Source organism: Heliangelus exortis, chromosome 7 (assembly GCF_036169615.1).
Source record: "Heliangelus exortis chromosome 7, bHelExo1.hap1, whole genome shotgun sequence".
NCBI classification, from domain to species: Eukaryota; Metazoa; Chordata; class Aves; order Apodiformes; family Trochilidae; genus Heliangelus; species Heliangelus exortis.
In genome coordinates this window covers 24,124,495-24,141,430 of record NC_092428.1, presented here as the reverse complement: position 1 = coordinate 24,141,430, position 16,936 = coordinate 24,124,495, and the positions used below count along the sequence as shown (strand labels likewise).

Sequence of the window (16,936 nt, the reverse complement as noted above, 5' to 3'; positions counted from 1 at the left end):
GGAAGATTGATAGTTTTAAATTGAGTGATTGCTAATTAGTAGTTAATTAATTCAGTCATAAACACCAGTATAAATTATCCACAAATAAATCTGGGGCATACATTCCAGAACAGCTTTTGTGCCTAGTGTGTCTGAGGCATAAATGAAATGTTCATGTGGTAAGGAAAGCAGGGGCACACATCACTGTTCAGCCATACTCTGTCATTTCAGAAGGGATATGTGTTTGGGGCTTGGCTGACACAGGACCTGGGGAATTTCTCTTCAGATCTGAATTGATTCACTGCTTCATCACTGATGCTTTGGTTTTATGCACTGATGCCAACTCCTTTGCCTCCTCTCAAGACAATGCTGGGTTTATTGTTTACTTTTCTCACAGATTCTGTATTTTGATGCATTTCTTTTTCTGTCTATAAAGTGTTGTATAGTATTCCCAGTGCTGTCAAATTTCATCTTTGTTCCACCTCTGTGATAGCCACACAGTGTAAGGAGGAGCATGTGAGGAGGAAGCCCCGTCCTCTCCATGCCCCATGGGACTCTGCACAACTTCATATGTTCATATTTGTAATGTAGTTTGAGAAGGTATCATAGCATCTGCATTTGGAAAACTCCCATTTTAAACCATAAGTTTCTTAGGATTTTTAAACAGAAATAAATATAACAGGTGAAAGAGGGTGCTTGCTAGTCATTAATAATTGACACTTAGAGATATGAGATGATAATGTTGTAACCCTGGTAACAGCTTCTGCTTTGTTTGATGTAGTCAGTGAAGTCACTGTTGGCTGGTAATTAAAAATGGGATTCTTCAGGGGGTTACATAGGTATCTGGTTGGCAAGGAACACCTAAATAACAAACTGTGTCAGACTCTGCCTTATCCTGGTCACTGCTATACCAGATAAAGGCTTGGAAGAATAGATGAGAACCCTGAGCACCCTCCCCTAGCCTTCTTTGAATCTCCACCTAGGTTTTCTGAAAGTAAGGCTTCTGACCTAAGTTTTCCCCAATTCCCTTAAAAAATTGAAGAGCTTTAGAGTATGCAATAGTTCTTATTTCACTTAGTCTGGTATGAACCTAATCTCTGTGTATCTTGCATTTTAAAATACTGCAGTGCATTTTAAAACACTTACTACTAAAGGAAATCTTGATAAGCCCAGATATCAGGCAATTAAAGCTAAGTTCTGCATGGAATATTTGTTCTTCAGTATCTTTCATCCAGAGATTTCAAAGGACTTTACAAACATTGATTATACTTCAGCAGCACTGGAAGCCAGATAACATTGACAGCTTTTTTTTCTTTTTATATTTTTACCCCCATTAGTAGATGGTGGGAGGAAATGAAGCATCACAATGCTGCAACCCAGTATTTTCAGGGTCTTGCCATCAGTATTTAGGCATTCAAATAAATGGCCAGATTCACAGATATACCAAATCAATTGGGTTTCTCCTGCCTTCAGGAGCTGTGAATGTTTAGCTGAAATCATAACAGGTAAATAACTTGTACAGGGACCCCCCAGAAAGCAAAGTTGGAGGCAGAACTAGAAATCAGGTCAACCTGCCAATCTGCTGACCTAACCAATAGCACACACAGCAGTTCTGTGAAGAGCAGAATTTCATGGTAAGGCAGAGAAGAGCTGTGCTATCAGCAGAGGACATAATGGCCAGGAATTCACTTTCTCCAGACTTTCACCTGAAATTATGGCCTCTTGTCTCTCTTTGCAGAAAATGGGATTCCTCTTGCTTTATTTTTCAGCCAATTTTTATTTGTCATCTCTAAATTATGCTTCACTTTTAAGCCATTGCCACCTGTGGTATTAAGCCATGCCACTGTGCTATTTCCCTTGACAGCTTTTGCTTGATATTTTCCCTGATAATAAAAAAACCACCTTCAAAACCCCTGAAAATAACTTTCCTGCTTCTCTCATAGTTTACATCGGGAGGAAGACCACATTATTATGTTTCTTATAGGAGGAATGCATTTACACTGATGAAGCTGCCAAAGTACTCCTTGCCCAAGGTAGGTTGCTGTTGTTGGAACACCCAAATGAACCTACTGATATTTTGTTTGTACAGAGACTCTTGAATGAAACACAAGATAACTGCAAGATGACATGGGGTGAGGGAAAACATAATTCTTCTTTAACAGAACATTTGCAAGCAAGAAAGGACTAAAAAAAAAAAAATCAGCACTTTGGTTAGTCAAGGACACCAGCATGGCATGTAGACAGATACCACAGCCCAGGTCTGTTACCATTTCTTTATGGTCTGTTAATTAGATTTTGAGGGAGCTTTTCCCTTTTTTTCCCTTTTCCCTTTTTTTCTCTTTTCCCTTTTTTTCCCTTTTCCCTTTTTTTCCCTTTTCCCTTTTTTTCCCTTTCCCCTTTTTTTCCCTTTTCCCTTTTTTTCCCTTTTCCCTTTTTTCCCTTTCCCCTTTTTTTCCCTTTTCCCTTTTTTTCCCTTTTCCCTTTTCCCTTTTCCCTTTTCCCTTTTCCCTTTTCCCTTTTCCCTTTTCCCTTTTCCCTTTTCCCTTTTCCCTTTTCCCTTTTCCCTTTTCCCTTTTCCCTTTTCCCTTCTCCCTTCTCCCTTCTCCCTTCTCCCTTCTCCCTTCTCCCTTCTCCCTTCTCCCTTCTCCCTTCTCCCTTCTCCCTTCTCCCTTCTCCCTTTTCTTTCCTTTTCTCTCTCTCTTTTTTTATTTATGCTCACTGCAAATTTCCCTTTTCCTGTCCCTTTCCTATGTGGGTTGCTTTTTGTGCTTTGCTTCATTAACAGATTTTAATGGGAACCAAGCAAAGAGATGTCTTTGTGTGTCTGCTCCATATCTTCTCTAATTAAGAACAATGGTGAATTAGCACTGGAGCTTGAAAGGCTATTGCTTCCTTCTGGAGCTGAATTTTTTAAAAGCTCTATGTAAAATGGTAGCTCCATTTTGAAGAAATCACCAATTTGTAGCTGTGCTCCTAACAACTTTTTAACAAAGACAGAGAAGGGTTTTTTTCAGAAACTTTTTAATTTTGGTGTAGTGTTGCTGATTACATTTAAACTCAAAGGTAGCAATCAATCTTCTGGATTCTTGTGAGGTCTAATGTATGGATAAAAATACATTCCCATAAATTAAGCAAGGACTGTCAAAAGGAAAACAGGAAAGTGCAAGGTCAGCCTGTTCCTAATTTCACAACTGGCTGTCTTTGATTGCTCAACCCAAGTGACCTGTTAATAGTGGATTGACTGGTTGATCTTCATATAAGGAGACTGCAGCTCAAACCCTTTTCTCCTGTTTTACATCACCTGAAAATTCATCTTACACAGAACATTGAGGACCCTACCAGAAGCCATGATATTTTCTTGGGTCTTCTTTCAGGAGACCTGTGGTCTGCCCTAGAATCTTTGCAAAGAAGGAATCACTCTTGTCAATTCAGAGAAAATTTAAATCAGTGTTATTAAGTACTCTTAACAAAGTAGCTGCATTTTTAGCATTATGGTTGTGACACTCAAATCAAATAATCATTTACAGCTGATTCACACCATCTGTAAGGAGACCACTTGCTCTGAACTGGTTACCTCCTTTAGCCCACATTTATTTTTCCATCTGTCCACCCTCTCAGAAAGATCTATGGAGAGTCAGGGAAAATGCCCTACAGTTAAATTGCAGCCTGTTCTCAGAGAATAGGACCTGCAGCAATACATTCGTGTTATTTGGCCCAAAGAAAAAGGCAAATACTTAAGGAGGCAAGATGCTTTGTCACAATCTCAGAGTATCTTTCAAAGACCAAAGAGCTACTTATGGGTTGGAAGGAGCCACAGTGGAGCTGTGGCTGTCTAGGAGGCTGCTATGAAAGCAGCATAGATGCTTTTATTAGAAATGCATAAAGTGTTTTATTATTCAAGGAATTGAAACAAACAGCTTCTTTTATGCCTAAATTATCTTTTATCTCCTTCAGCTAAGGAACAGGGGCCAAATATGGTAAGCAGTACTAAGCAACTTCTGGAACTGAAGATGGAAATAACAAAATTTTTGTCTCTGTTCATCACTCTCCTTAATTGGATGGCTGTGGTGGCAGGCAGCTTTGGCAGGTGATGCTGCTGCTTGCATAGGAATAACCTGCAGCAAATCAAAACAGAAATATTCTTGTACATTGGCCTGGCAGTCAGTTTGATTAAAAATCAAAAAGAACTTGAAATGCTCTCCCATACAAGAAGATGTCTGCATATGTGCACAGAGGTTGTGTTAACTCAGTGAATGGTCTTTGTTGAGACCTCTTTATTCCTGCAGTGACATTGATAGGTGGGTTGGTGCTGCCTACTCAGTACCACAGCACCACAATGTGGGCTCTGTAGAGATGCTGTAAAAAGTCACTCATGATCATCACCTTAAATGTACATACAGGGTACATTTGCTTCATTTTAGACTGATGCACTGAGCAGACATCTGCAAGGCAAGCAATTTTTCTTTTAAAAAGACCTACCCTTAACTGGCACTGGGCTGAATACTGATGGAGTGGGTACATGTGGTACCTCTGTTTTAACTTCATCACCTTCTTTCAACTTCAGGATGCACACGCTGGTGGAAGAAGCAATAAAGACAAAAAATTCCTTAAATACAGACCTTAAAAAGAGCTGACAGTCCTAGTAATTGACAAGATAAAACCAGCATTACACAGTCCTGCTATTTAACTTGCCAGGAAGAAAAGCTCCCTGACCAAGTGCAAAAAGGGCAATTGAAGCATGTTTAGTAATTCAGAAAGCCTTGGCCTTTTGTCTTTTGAGTAGTCATCTGATCAAACCAATGCACAGCATCATGCTCTTACTTTTGAAATGCAAGAAAGACACAGTAGAATTACATATTTCTATATTTCTGCTATATATTTCTACTATCTCTGCTCCCTGCTGAACAGGGAGAGGAAAGCTCAGGCTCTCAGTAGGGTGAGGCAAGGGGAGCTCCTGAGGATGACAATAACTGTTTGAGAAAGGTTCTGTGCTTCTCTTTCCTGTTCTCTCCCCATTCTGTAGGGAGGTGAAATGAACATCTGGTCTAGTAATGGAAGATTCAGTGAAGCTCTTCTACATTTCAAGATGAAGGGTATCTTTATGTACTGTTCCTCCCCCCACAAAAAAGTAAACAAACCCTGAAAATATTACAGTAGAAGTGAATATGGTATGATGATTCATCTTAGATTTTCTAATGTGGAAACAAAAAAATTACTGGTATTGGCCAAAGATGTATTTGGTGCTGATCCCTGTCTATCAGAAATTTGCATTGTTACTGGATCTACTGGGTGAGGCCATATTAAGAGGAAAAGTTAATTGATTCCTAAAGGCAAACAGTTGGAACATTCCCTTTTTTCACCTTCTGCACTACATTTATTGTTCCAGTTCTGTCCCAATCTCTGCTTCTCCAGTATTAAATTAATTCAGCTTTACTAGGGTCTTCTTTAGACTTGCACCTTACAGAACGATCTGATCAAAACTCAGGAGCATTTAGTGAAAAATTAACATATGTGCTTCCTTTAAGCATTCAAGAAATTGCCTTTAGTCTCCCATGGTGTTGATCAAAAATTATTTTTATCTCTCTCACCTAGTTATTACAAAACTATTTATTAAAAACTATTTATTAAAACGATAAGTTAATGAAACTGTACATTCAACAGACAGAATGAGTTTTATTTATAATCTCTGTGTTTAAATAGAAAGGTCTCTTGTATGTATATGCACAGATACACTTGAGATGAGAGCCAGGCCTCATCTCAGCCAGTGTTGCCTGAAGCACATTGGTGACATCCCCCCAGGTAGCTGTGCCAGCAGATAGACTGAGGGGAGAGTCTGAAATAAGGAGCCTCTGACAACCAGCTGAAGCAGGAACTTTTACTAGCACAGCTGGGGGGAGATCTGTTCACAACCACAATTAGTAGAAAACAGAGGGACTTCCATTGCCTTTCCTATTGCCTCAGGATTTAAACCAATCTGTTCTTCCACAAAACCAACCCATCTTCTGGGATACATTTTCTCCAGTGCAAAAGAAGCAAGTAAATCGAGTGAATATTCATCCATCCATACTCAGATCCGGATGAACAAACAACTGCTCTGAATCTTAACTTCATGGTGAATCTTCTTTCAAATGGATCAGATTTCTTCACTATTTTTCATCTTTACATTACAAGGCTCCATCTGGAAGTATTAAATCTCCCCACAAAACTATGAGAAAGTGAATTGTTAAAATTGGTATTAGCAGAAGAAATAGACATCAGTCTCCAAAGAGTATATTTTCTGATAAAGTACTCAGTTTGGCATACAGAAAGCCCTGGCTGAGACTCAAGGAAGCAAAATAATTTTGGAATATCTGCCCAGTACAGACAGAACAGCTGAATCTTCTGGGAATCACCTGGTGCTAAGAAATCTGCATTTCTTTTCCTACCTCCACAGATTTTTATGGCACCAAACAACTCAGGGTGCCTGTGCTGGGCAGATAGTCTGGGAATTTCAAAATACCAAACTCTCTCTTCATGGCTTTTTCCACTGGTTAATTATTCCTTTAGGCATTGAAAGAGGGAATCAACTTTAATAGGTTCTGGTTTTCCTTTTAATTTTGTAATCTTTCTGTTGCTTCCTGCCTGCTATAACAGAGAACAGAGTAAAATGAAACCTCACTCATAACACTAGTCATCTGTCTTCAATTCACTCTTTACATCTAGTGAGGATTAGAGCTGTCTTTCAGTTATATTTCTTGGGGGACTGTTTAGCTGGGTGGTCCAGACCTTTGCTTCTAACACTGACATTAGAAACAATAAATAGCAGCAGCACTGGTTGTAGAGTTTAACCTATTGGATACTCCTTGTATCAGTTCCCAAGCAAACTTGATTTGTGAATGCTAGGCAAGAAGCAGATGCTGCTTTTTTCCTTCCTAAAAACAAAAACCAAAAAACAGCACCCCACATTTTTAATATCTATGATTCGATATTGAATATTGAATCAGAAGTGGAATTTCTCAAGTGCCAAAAAACCCTCAAACCAAATAAACACTCCCCCCTCTCCCTCAAGCACAGTACTCATTCAAATGAAAGTGTTGGGGGGAAGGTAAGTGTTGCTATATAACACTGTACTGCCTGTGGCAATGGTGTTCAACTAACACCTCATCAGTTAATTAGCACTTTGAAAACTGACAGAAGAGAGCTGGTGTACAAAACTGATGGATGGAATTATCTGCTTATGAGAGTGTTGTCTATAGTTTCAGATTAAACTCCAGCCTCAGTGTACCCCTTGCTTCTCCACAATTACTTTGGTGCCCTTGGAAATGACAGAGCAGAGGTCACCCTAATAACCTTCCTCTCTTTTCTCTCCCCAGGACATGCATGTTATCAGCACAGATGAGAATCAGGTGTTTGCAGCTGTGCAAGAGTGGAACCAGAATGACACGTACAATCTGTATATCTCTGACACCCGAGGGGTGTACTTCACCTTGGCCTTGGAAAATGTCAAGAGTAGTCAAGGGCTGGAGGGAAATGTGATGATTGACCTCTATGAGGTATGTCATGACTCCAAACATCTTATTTCTAGCTCAGGAGTTCACATGATGTGAATCAGTGATCAGGACCCTTTCCTTCTTGCACATCAGTCTTGTCATATTCATGTGACCAGTAGAGCCAAGAGGTAACTAACCATGTAGTTTTACTCTCCTGTACTTAAGGGCCTCAGTGCAATCAGCTTGGGTTTCAAGGTCAGGTCTTACACAGGAATTATATTTAGGCACAGCCCAATATGAACAGATTCACTGCTGTAAAGAGCTCACAGCTCTTATGTGCATAGGAAGATAGACAGCAGAAGATAGAGTAGAATAATTAATTCCATTCCTAAAATGAACTCTAAATTTCTTAGCCAAAATCCTGCTGTCCCACACTGGCCCAGACTATGGCTCTGAAAGCTCTCAGCACTCTTAATAGTGTCATTCTCCAGTTTTTGTGGCATTTTTGACAACCTAATCTCTTATTTTACAAGCAATGAGAGACAGCAGTTTCCAGCTATCTTTGTCACCTTTCTCAGCTTGGGCTGTATGCTGGGAACTGAAGTGATTTTAGATGTGTCCTCTTGGGCTATCCCATGAGAGTGGAAACATCAAACACAAATTTTGATGTCCTTCTTACCCCTGAACGTTTTTCTTTCAAGTGCATTCTGCAAAAGCACACCTGTAAAAACCCAATTGACATTGTCTTTTATGACAAGTGATCCTAAGAATAGGACTTTTAATGGACCTTGTACTTCTCTTGCTTTGCTGATGGTTTTATTTCTGGAGACAACACTCAACTAAGTAGGAATTCAGTCCTCAGCTGCTCTTTTGAGGATCAGCTTCTCTTTCCAGGTCCCTTCCAGGGGTTTTTCTGAGCATTTAGAATGAAGGCCATGAACTTGATCTGAGTTCCCTTGAAAATGAAGATGCTGCCCATATTTCCTCATCTCTGTTGGAATATTAGCTCTGCTATAGTTTCCCTTCAGCTGCCCTTTATGTGGAGACCACCCTGAGTTGTCCAAAAAGAGAGCCCAAGTGTTGGACATAAACGCAGTTGAACTGTAGGAGGATGGGCACTGGCATTTCAGTCAGCTGGAGATATTTACTAATAATTTTTCTGCAGTGCTGGCAGCCCATGGAAAAAACTGTTGCCTCTTGTTACTGTCAGCTTGAGAAGCAGTTTCGCTGCATTATGTAAAGGTGTCCTACATCCCAGGGGAAAGAAAAGCCTTTGTTTTGTTTTATTAGGCTGACACCACACAGTAACCTGGATTGAAATTGATGGAATCAGATTTGTAGTGTCATATCTGCTGATTATCTAGAAAGAATATTGGCTGACATTGAACCTGGCACAAACCTTTCTTTCAATTTGATGTTCTAGCTGGAAGGGAACAGGAAGCCATCCAGCATGATTGTCCCAGTGGGGTTCCTGCAAATGATTAATGCTCTAGGGGTAAATGGAGATAAAGATGAGAGAAGAAAATCTATAGATAAATTAAAAGGAAGGGGAAAGATTGCAAAATGAGTCCTCCTGTGGTGACAGTGGTATATTTAGGAAAGCAAGACTATTTCAGAAGATGCCAGAGAAAGACCTCTTTAATGTGCATATGTCTGTATGTGTGTTTATCAGGTGTTAAAGTTCTTCTGGTTGCATTGTAGAGAATGTGTGTGTGCGTGTGTGTGTAGCTTCCTAAAATGATTCTGCATCAAGGATGAATCTGCTCAGTGCTGCTCAACAGGGAATTGCTTTGCACATGAAGAGAAAACAGAATTTCTTTCATGGTGCCTCATCATATTCTTCCTTCTCTTCTCCTGTAAGTTATCAGCAGCCTTTCACTTGGCAGTTAATTTTCAGTGTGGGGGCTCTTCTGCTGCTGGAACTTGTAGAGGATGAGGAAACAACTCCTAGAGGAGGAACACTGTTCCCCCTTCTGCATGTTGGACAGAGCAGGGTACAGGAACACCTCTGATCTTCACCACCTTCCAGTACCACTTGATCAATAGCATGCTGGGCTTGGCATTCAGCAGGTTTGCTGTCACAAAAGGGCTGTCCTAGACATCATCTCCTTGGGCAAGGGAAGAGCAAGAATCACTGCCCATTGTTTCTGAGAGTCCTTCCGAGCTCCTGCACCTCTCCAGTGATGTGGAATGGCTCTACCCAGCTCTGTAGTTGGACTGGTCCATGGCAAGACTATCATGCTTGTGGGAATCCATGCTAGACTGAGGAGATGTGTCTATAGGTAGGGTAAATATGCCTACCACTCCATGACTTATTTTTTGTAGTATGTATCTTGAATGGGAAGGATATATTTGATGTATGAAGTTGGTGAGAGGGAGTGAAGAATGGGTTTTGAGATGTATGTCTGAGTGTCTTATATGAACCCTTCTAAAACTGTAGGCAGCATTTGTATCTGCACTCCATGCATTCATGGCATTGAGGATTTCTTTCTCAAAGAAGGTGGTGAGCTTTTCTCTCTGACCACTTGTGGTCATGCACTTACTTGTATGAGTCTTTCTTTCATGATTGTATGAGCAGTAGGGATGACCAGATTATTGTGTGTATCATGGTTGTGTATTTGCAATAGGTGTATCTCTTCCTACTGAGAGCACAGAAACATTTATAGTGTGTGTGGTCTTCTTTTTTTTTTAAGATAAAGCTATCCAAGACTGACAGTATAAGTTATACTTCACTTTCTTGGGAAATGATTCTGAGTCCCAGCCCATGACTTGAATCATAAAAAGAAAAATTCACAGGATTTCAGAACACATTTATCACCTGATATATAAAATGCTCTTTAATCATTTATGGCCAGCATTTCACAGGGACTATATAACACAACCATTTCAGGACAACAATGAAAATGGAGCTATAGGCTCTGGCATCTGGTCGTAAAGGCAGAACTTTGTTATTTTTTCAGCCCTATCTATTCATGCAGTATCACTGGGACACAAGAGTATCCTTCTCTTTTCAGGCTGCCTTTCTACTGTAACGAAGAATTCCTGAATAACTAATGGGGTGGGACCAAACAATCCAACTAAGAAACTGAAAGTGCTTATATCAACAATAAATTAGTTAACAGCTTAAAGACTATTGCTCATTAAAGCACATCATGTCTAAGTCTTTACTTCATATAACTTCAAATGGAATTCAGTGCCATTGCTCAAGCAGAAAAGTGCTCTTCAGAATGACTAAGTACATTAGTACACCAGTAGTCCCACAGCATGGGACTAAAAGTATGATAAGATTCTGCTCAGTGGGAGCTATACCATCCAGATCCAGCTACATAATTAAATCAGCTGTGCTGGTGCAAACTCTGAATCTGCTGTGTAATCATTTGCCATGTGATGCTGTTAAAATAATTTCTAAGAATGAAAAGTCTTGAATGATTATATGTTACAGTTCTACATCATAAGAAGAGATGGGATGGATGACTGAACAGTCTTACTGGAAACCCAAAGTTTCTCACTTTGCCCCTCTCACTCCCAGTTTAGTTTCCCTTTTTATTGCAGCACTCAGGCTGCAGGATGACAGCCCAACAAATTCATTCGCAAGCTGCAGCAGCTATTGGGCTATTGATTTTCAGTGTGCTGAGAAGATGGAAACATTCTGCAGTGTGAGTTGTGGCTTGAGGTTGACTTTTTTTCTCCCAACTAAGACACTTTTGGGCTTGGTTCCAATGTGAGTCTGTTAGCATCACATCTTTACAAAATCCTCCTGCAGTAAAGCTGTTAAGTAAAACACCAGGAAAAAAAAAAAAAAAGAGAATCTCATTGCTAGCTGTAACCAGCATTCTGGGTGGCCTTGCTTGAGTCACCAGTGCCTTTGTTTCCTGAAAATAAGAAACTGTAAGAAAAATATTATTCTGTTGAAATTATTCTGTTGGAACACTAATAATTATGAAACACGTGGGGATCCTTAGATGAAATGGCTTGGTCAAGCTGTATGAGAATGGAAGCACTGAACTGCAAGCTTATGTGTACAGGCTTATTTTCTTTGCAAGGCTGAAATTGCTGCTGTTTCATGCTATTGTGGTGCAAGAGACAAATAATTGGCTCTGTACATATTTCATCTTTCAGGGTTACACATACACAGTTGAGAGATTGTCACTTTACAGATAATGCTGTTGACATCTTATGTTCTCATGCTGATTCTGAATTTTTAGCTTTCTGTTTCATTCATCACCTTTCTACCTGTGATGGTCTTATCTTGTTCCCAGTACCTCACCTTGCTTTTGATGCTCCTTCTCTGTGCTTCCTCTGATATCTACCACAGGGACATGGCCACCAAATCCCCGTTGCCTTTGACAGGGCAAGAGACATGCACAGAACCTGTGTTGGCTTGATCTATTTTTCAGCCATGTCAATTTTTCCTAGGTAGCAGGGATAAAGGGAATGTTCTTGGCTAACAAGAAGATTGACAACCAAGTGAAAACTTTCATCACCTACAATAAAGGGAGAGACTGGAGTTTGTTGCAGGCTCCGGACACCGATCTGAGAGGAAAACCCATTCACTGTCTCCTAGTAAGTACCTGGAGGGGAACTTGGTGGGTGGTAACAGCCCAGAATAATCTTTTTCTACTAATTAAGACAAGCAGGGGTAGGCAGCTCCTCTCTCCATGCAGTGTGTCTCATGGAGGGAATACTGCATGTTACAATTGCAGCACCTGGCTTGGGCTGCCAGGTGGTATTGTAATTTAATTTAATATAATTTCTGGAACAAAAGAGAAGCATTGCAGATCAGCTTCCTTCTGTCCAGCTGACTGATGGTCTGCCCTGAAGCAGCCGGTGCAGCAGGATGCTGGTTCTGAGCAGTTGATTCTCTGGACACTAGATGGGAGGAGTGAGCTGTAGTAGCTCAGGAACTTTCAGGGACCTAATGATTTGAGGCTGGCTCTAGAGAAGGGAGAGCTCTAATTTTTCTGAGGCCTGTCTGTTGGCAGTATTAATATTTATCTTTTTTGTTTGAGCTTAGAAGTGGAAATTGACACATTCTTCCAAATATATGTGTTGGGTGTTTATTTTCTCTTTGTACTTATTGATATAGATCGACATGTAGGTAAATCTTTCATCATCATTATATGCAAATGGTTTGCAAGAATACAAGTGAAATATAAGCAGTATGAATAGAATTTGATATCTTGTTAAATTAGAAATCTTAGACTAATCTCAACGTATTTTTTATCCAATCTATACACTCTATCTGGATCAGAATCCCACTTAGTCTTTAGGCTTATCAATAACTTTTATGTTGCACAAATTGTGTCATGGTTCCAGGCAGAATGAGGGGCACTGTTTACACTGCTATTCCTCCTCTTGTCCTCTATCTGCATGTTATGTTCCATCAGGAAAAGAAAAGAAAAATAAATTGTTTTTCATTTTGAGGCTATGAGTTTGTTAAAATCTGAATCAGTGTTATATTTTGTGCATTGTGATGTGTAGCTGAATGCTGCACTAATCTCTGCTGAACCCCATGTGTTATTGCAAGAGCAAAGAATAAATAGTTTGATATTTGAAGCTGTTCGAATAATTGATTTTTTTGATTGAGCCAAAATGCAAGCCTTTCATTTTCTCTCCAGTTTGGAAAAAATAAACAGGGAGGGATTGGAGGTCAAACAGAACAGTTATTTTTTAATTTCAGCATGACTAAATTTGTTTGGGTTTGTCTTCTTCTTTCACATTGTTTCCTTCCATTTTTAAATTAAATATGAAGAAAGAAGAAAACCAAGAAGATAAGACTCAGAAAATTTGGCAGACATAAAATAACTTAATTTTTTTGGAAGGGTCTATGTGTATAAGCCTTTGTGTTTCAAATAGATTGTAATTAATATTTAACTTATTTTTATATGTTTATATTTTTGTTTTAACATATTTAGTAAAAAAACACACCTGGATTTATCCAAATTATGACCAGTTTTATCAAAACCCAAATATCCTTGTTATATGATAGTGTAATAGTTTGGGGGACTGGCAAGGCAGAAGATATAAAAACCATGTAGACAAGTAAAAGAATAGAAGTAAAATATTCTTTTTCAATAAAATTGAGGTTTTACTTTTAGGAAAAGGTCCTTCTTGGTATTGTTGTGCACTGATCTGATCAAGAGAGATTGGACTTGCCATTTTGGTTATAAATGATCCAGTGGTGCTTCTCTGTGGGGTCCTTATGGAACAGTTATTTGCAAGAACTGTTTATTTTCTATAGAGGAGTGTATGTAAATATGAATATATATTCCACTCTATAATGGAAGTGGTTGTTTAACTGTGTATAAAGCAGAACTGTCTGGGTCTTAGAGGAGGGGGAATTATGGCTCTCCCAAGCCTTTCTGTCCACACTGTTTCTGCTAATGTACTCATGGGCACCTGAGAACACAATTACATTTGTTTAACATTAGACCAGATATGCCTAGAAAAGCTGAAATTCCCTTGGGGGGAATTGAGGAATAAACTTGACAAATCCACGCAAGAGGTCATGGGCAAGGGCAGAAGTGTGGCTACTTGTAGGGGCACAGTGAGAACTGACCCAGAGAACCTCTTGGTTCTCTGTGGATGGCCTTTACATCCTTGGAGCTCCGCTGTGCTGGAATGTCTTGCCATGTTTATTTTTCCTCTTCCTTTAGCATCAGGTAAAACAGGCAAGAAGTCTCTTGCACTGCTTCAGCCTGGCTGGGCACTCCTTCATTCTTCAATTGTCAGAAGCTAGGGGAGCAGGGATCACCAGCTGAACATACAGGGTTTCAGGTGCAAGAAAGGAAATAGAGGAAAACCAAATAAAACTGACTTGTTTGGTCTTCTACAGGAACCAGTAGTCTGCCTGCGTAAGAAAGGGAGGTAAAGAAGATGCACCAAAAGCACAAAGTAAAATAACAATCCTATAAGAGACGGTTATCTAAAAATCTGATTTGAGCTTCACTGTAAATGATAGGGGAAGATGAAGGCAGAATATGAAATACAAGAATTCAAGAAATGATAGATAAAAGACCACAGAACCTGGGCATGGTAGGGGAAATTTTCAAAGGAAAAACTCTGGAAGTATTATATGGAAATAAGTCAGGGATCCATAATGGCATGGAAAAGCATGGAGAAAAGGAACTGTTGCCTGCTCTGAGGCAATTGTGTGTCTTGCCAGTGTGACATAGCTGTAGTATTTAAACAGTTCACAAACTCCACTCATGTCTTTAGCCACTCTGACTGCTGCGTCACCAGCAGTTTTACCTCCTGATGTCACTCGGTCCTTTTCCCACTACATATTGGTGTTCTTGACATGATCCTATTTCTCTGTACAGCATAGCAAAGTGAATTCTTAATAGTCTATTGTGCATCTATCTTAGCTCCTGTCCTTACTCTACAGCAGATATTAATGTTCTTACAGTTCTGGATTTCAGTATAATTGTCTCTAGCAATAGCTTGGGACACAGCAGTGAAGAATGTTCCAGCTTGCTGGCAGAATGAGATCTGTCCTTTCCCAGAGTGACTGGATGGTCCCCAGCCTTCAAGTGCAATGCTGTGTTCTCTCTGCCTCTGGAGATAAACAGAAGCTAAGGGAGAATGAATGCAGAAGTACACAGCAGCTAGGCTGGCAGCTAAAGAGGTTCAGAGGGAGTCTGATTGAAACACAAAGCAAGCCAGACAGAACCATCCCTCTGCTGATGCTATGCTCAAGGTGTTTTTTTCAAAGCAACTCAAGTAATTTGCCTTTTTTTTGTGAGATTGCTCTGAATAATGAGGCTAGAGGAAAGCAATGACATTCAATTAAATCCTATAGTTTTATTTTTTGTGTTTATACCACTTGTTTTCTGAGGTGAATACACTTAATCTCTGTAAAATAGCTGCCAAAGTATTCCATCCCAAAGATGCTTTATTTGATACTTGTGTTGTGCTGTGAAGTGGTTAACTGAGGAGTAATGCTATCTTGCAAGTTATGCAAGACAGGATCTGTCTCAAAGAGTTTAACAATTAGCTTTCAAGGATGGTCTCATGGTTAAAATACAGGGCTGAATCTCAGGAGATTATAGATTCAATTTTTAGGCCTATCTCCAATTTCCTATGTGACCTTGGGCAAGTAATTTATTTTCTCTGTGCCTGCCTTGCCCAGACATCTGTTTATTCCCTCCCACATTTTCTTTGTCTTGTCTATATGGATTATGAGGATGTTAGGACAAAGACCCATTTCTTGGGGGGGAATTCATGCCATCTGCCACAGAATAATTTAAGCATCTAAGTGAGGAATTTTGAATATCTGTCCTGAAAACATCTCTCGTTATTGCTCCTTGCTGTTGCAGGTGAGGAAATGCTGTGACTGCCCCTAGGTTTGTGAATGGTGTCTAACATTGTCCTTGTGGTCTAATACTTTGCCCCATTCCTGATCAGGGAGAGTCATTAATAGCTGCTTCATAGCTGTTTTTTATTTGTTATGCCATTGGAGATGGCAAAGCTGGGCTTTGCAGAACAGCCAAGAAGTGGGCTTGTGGGTATTCCTGAGAAGTTTTAGAAAGGACTGATGAGAGTCCTGAGAAGGGAGCATAAAAGTGCTGGCTTTATAATATTAAGAAGCAAGTGAACTCTAGCATGATTGTAAGAGCTATGTCAGTGAGCAGGGCAATGGTCTATGTCACTAATGCTTTATCTCCTACCTAGGTGGTAGAAGCTCTGTGGCAGTGGTTGTCTTTCCCTTGGTGTCTGTGCAGTACCTGGTACATCTGGTTACTAGACAATAACAGGAAAACCCAAAATTGGTGATTCTGATAATAATTATTTCAGTAGCCTGTTGGTAACAAGGATAGAAACAACTGGTAGAAATTCTCAAAAAGCAAAGCTGAGGTGTCTGGAGATGAGCCAAGCTGTGGAAGCTAAATGAGGAACACAAAAGAACCAACAGTATAATTGAATACAAATGACTCTGGAAAAATATCTGTCAATCAACAGATACAGATGAAGGATTCTGATGGGTATTACAGGGACAGAGAAGAGAATGCTACCACTGTAAGGAGATGTGATGGCCACGGGCAGTAATTTTTGGTGTTTGGCTAGAGTGGTGAGGTTGGTTTTTACACCATATGCAATTGTTACTACAGACTGTAGGTATTGCTGTGCTCCAACCAATAAGAAATCATGCCACAAAATACAGCATCTCTCTGCTTAGACTACTGATCTGGCTTTTAATATTTGAGATATATATTCTGTTTCTGGCCACTATATCTGTGAAACGAGACAAATTTGAAAGAAAACCTCTGGTAGCACAAAGATTTGAGTCTAATGAGGTCTAATCTCTGTCAGAGTGTGGAATTGGCTGAATTGCTGCCATTAGCTACTGTCTTCAAAATGCTGAAGTGGACTTGAAGTACGTGAGCTTAAAAAATATGTTCTGTATTTAGTCTTTTTGCAGCGTATAAAAATGTAAAAGGGAAGAATTCATGCTCTTGCAATGCTTTTCCACTTCCTGCATGCATGTC

The 16,936-nt window shown here is 39.8% G+C and overlaps 1 protein-coding gene across 2 annotated transcripts in view; it reads left to right on the top strand.

The window, feature by feature from the left end:
- SORCS1 (sortilin related VPS10 domain containing receptor 1) overlaps positions 1-16,936 on the top strand; it is a 287,845-nt gene that overhangs the window by 211,305 nt on the left and 59,604 nt on the right. For both annotated transcript variants that reach the window (XM_071749351.1, XM_071749350.1), the window contains exons 8-10: positions 1,923-2,012; positions 7,332-7,511; positions 11,865-12,011. In XM_071749351.1, the coding sequence (XP_071605452.1) occupies positions 1,923-2,012; positions 7,332-7,511; positions 11,865-12,011 (417 nt within the window). The remainder of the gene's footprint in view (positions 1-1,922; positions 2,013-7,331; positions 7,512-11,864; positions 12,012-16,936) is intronic.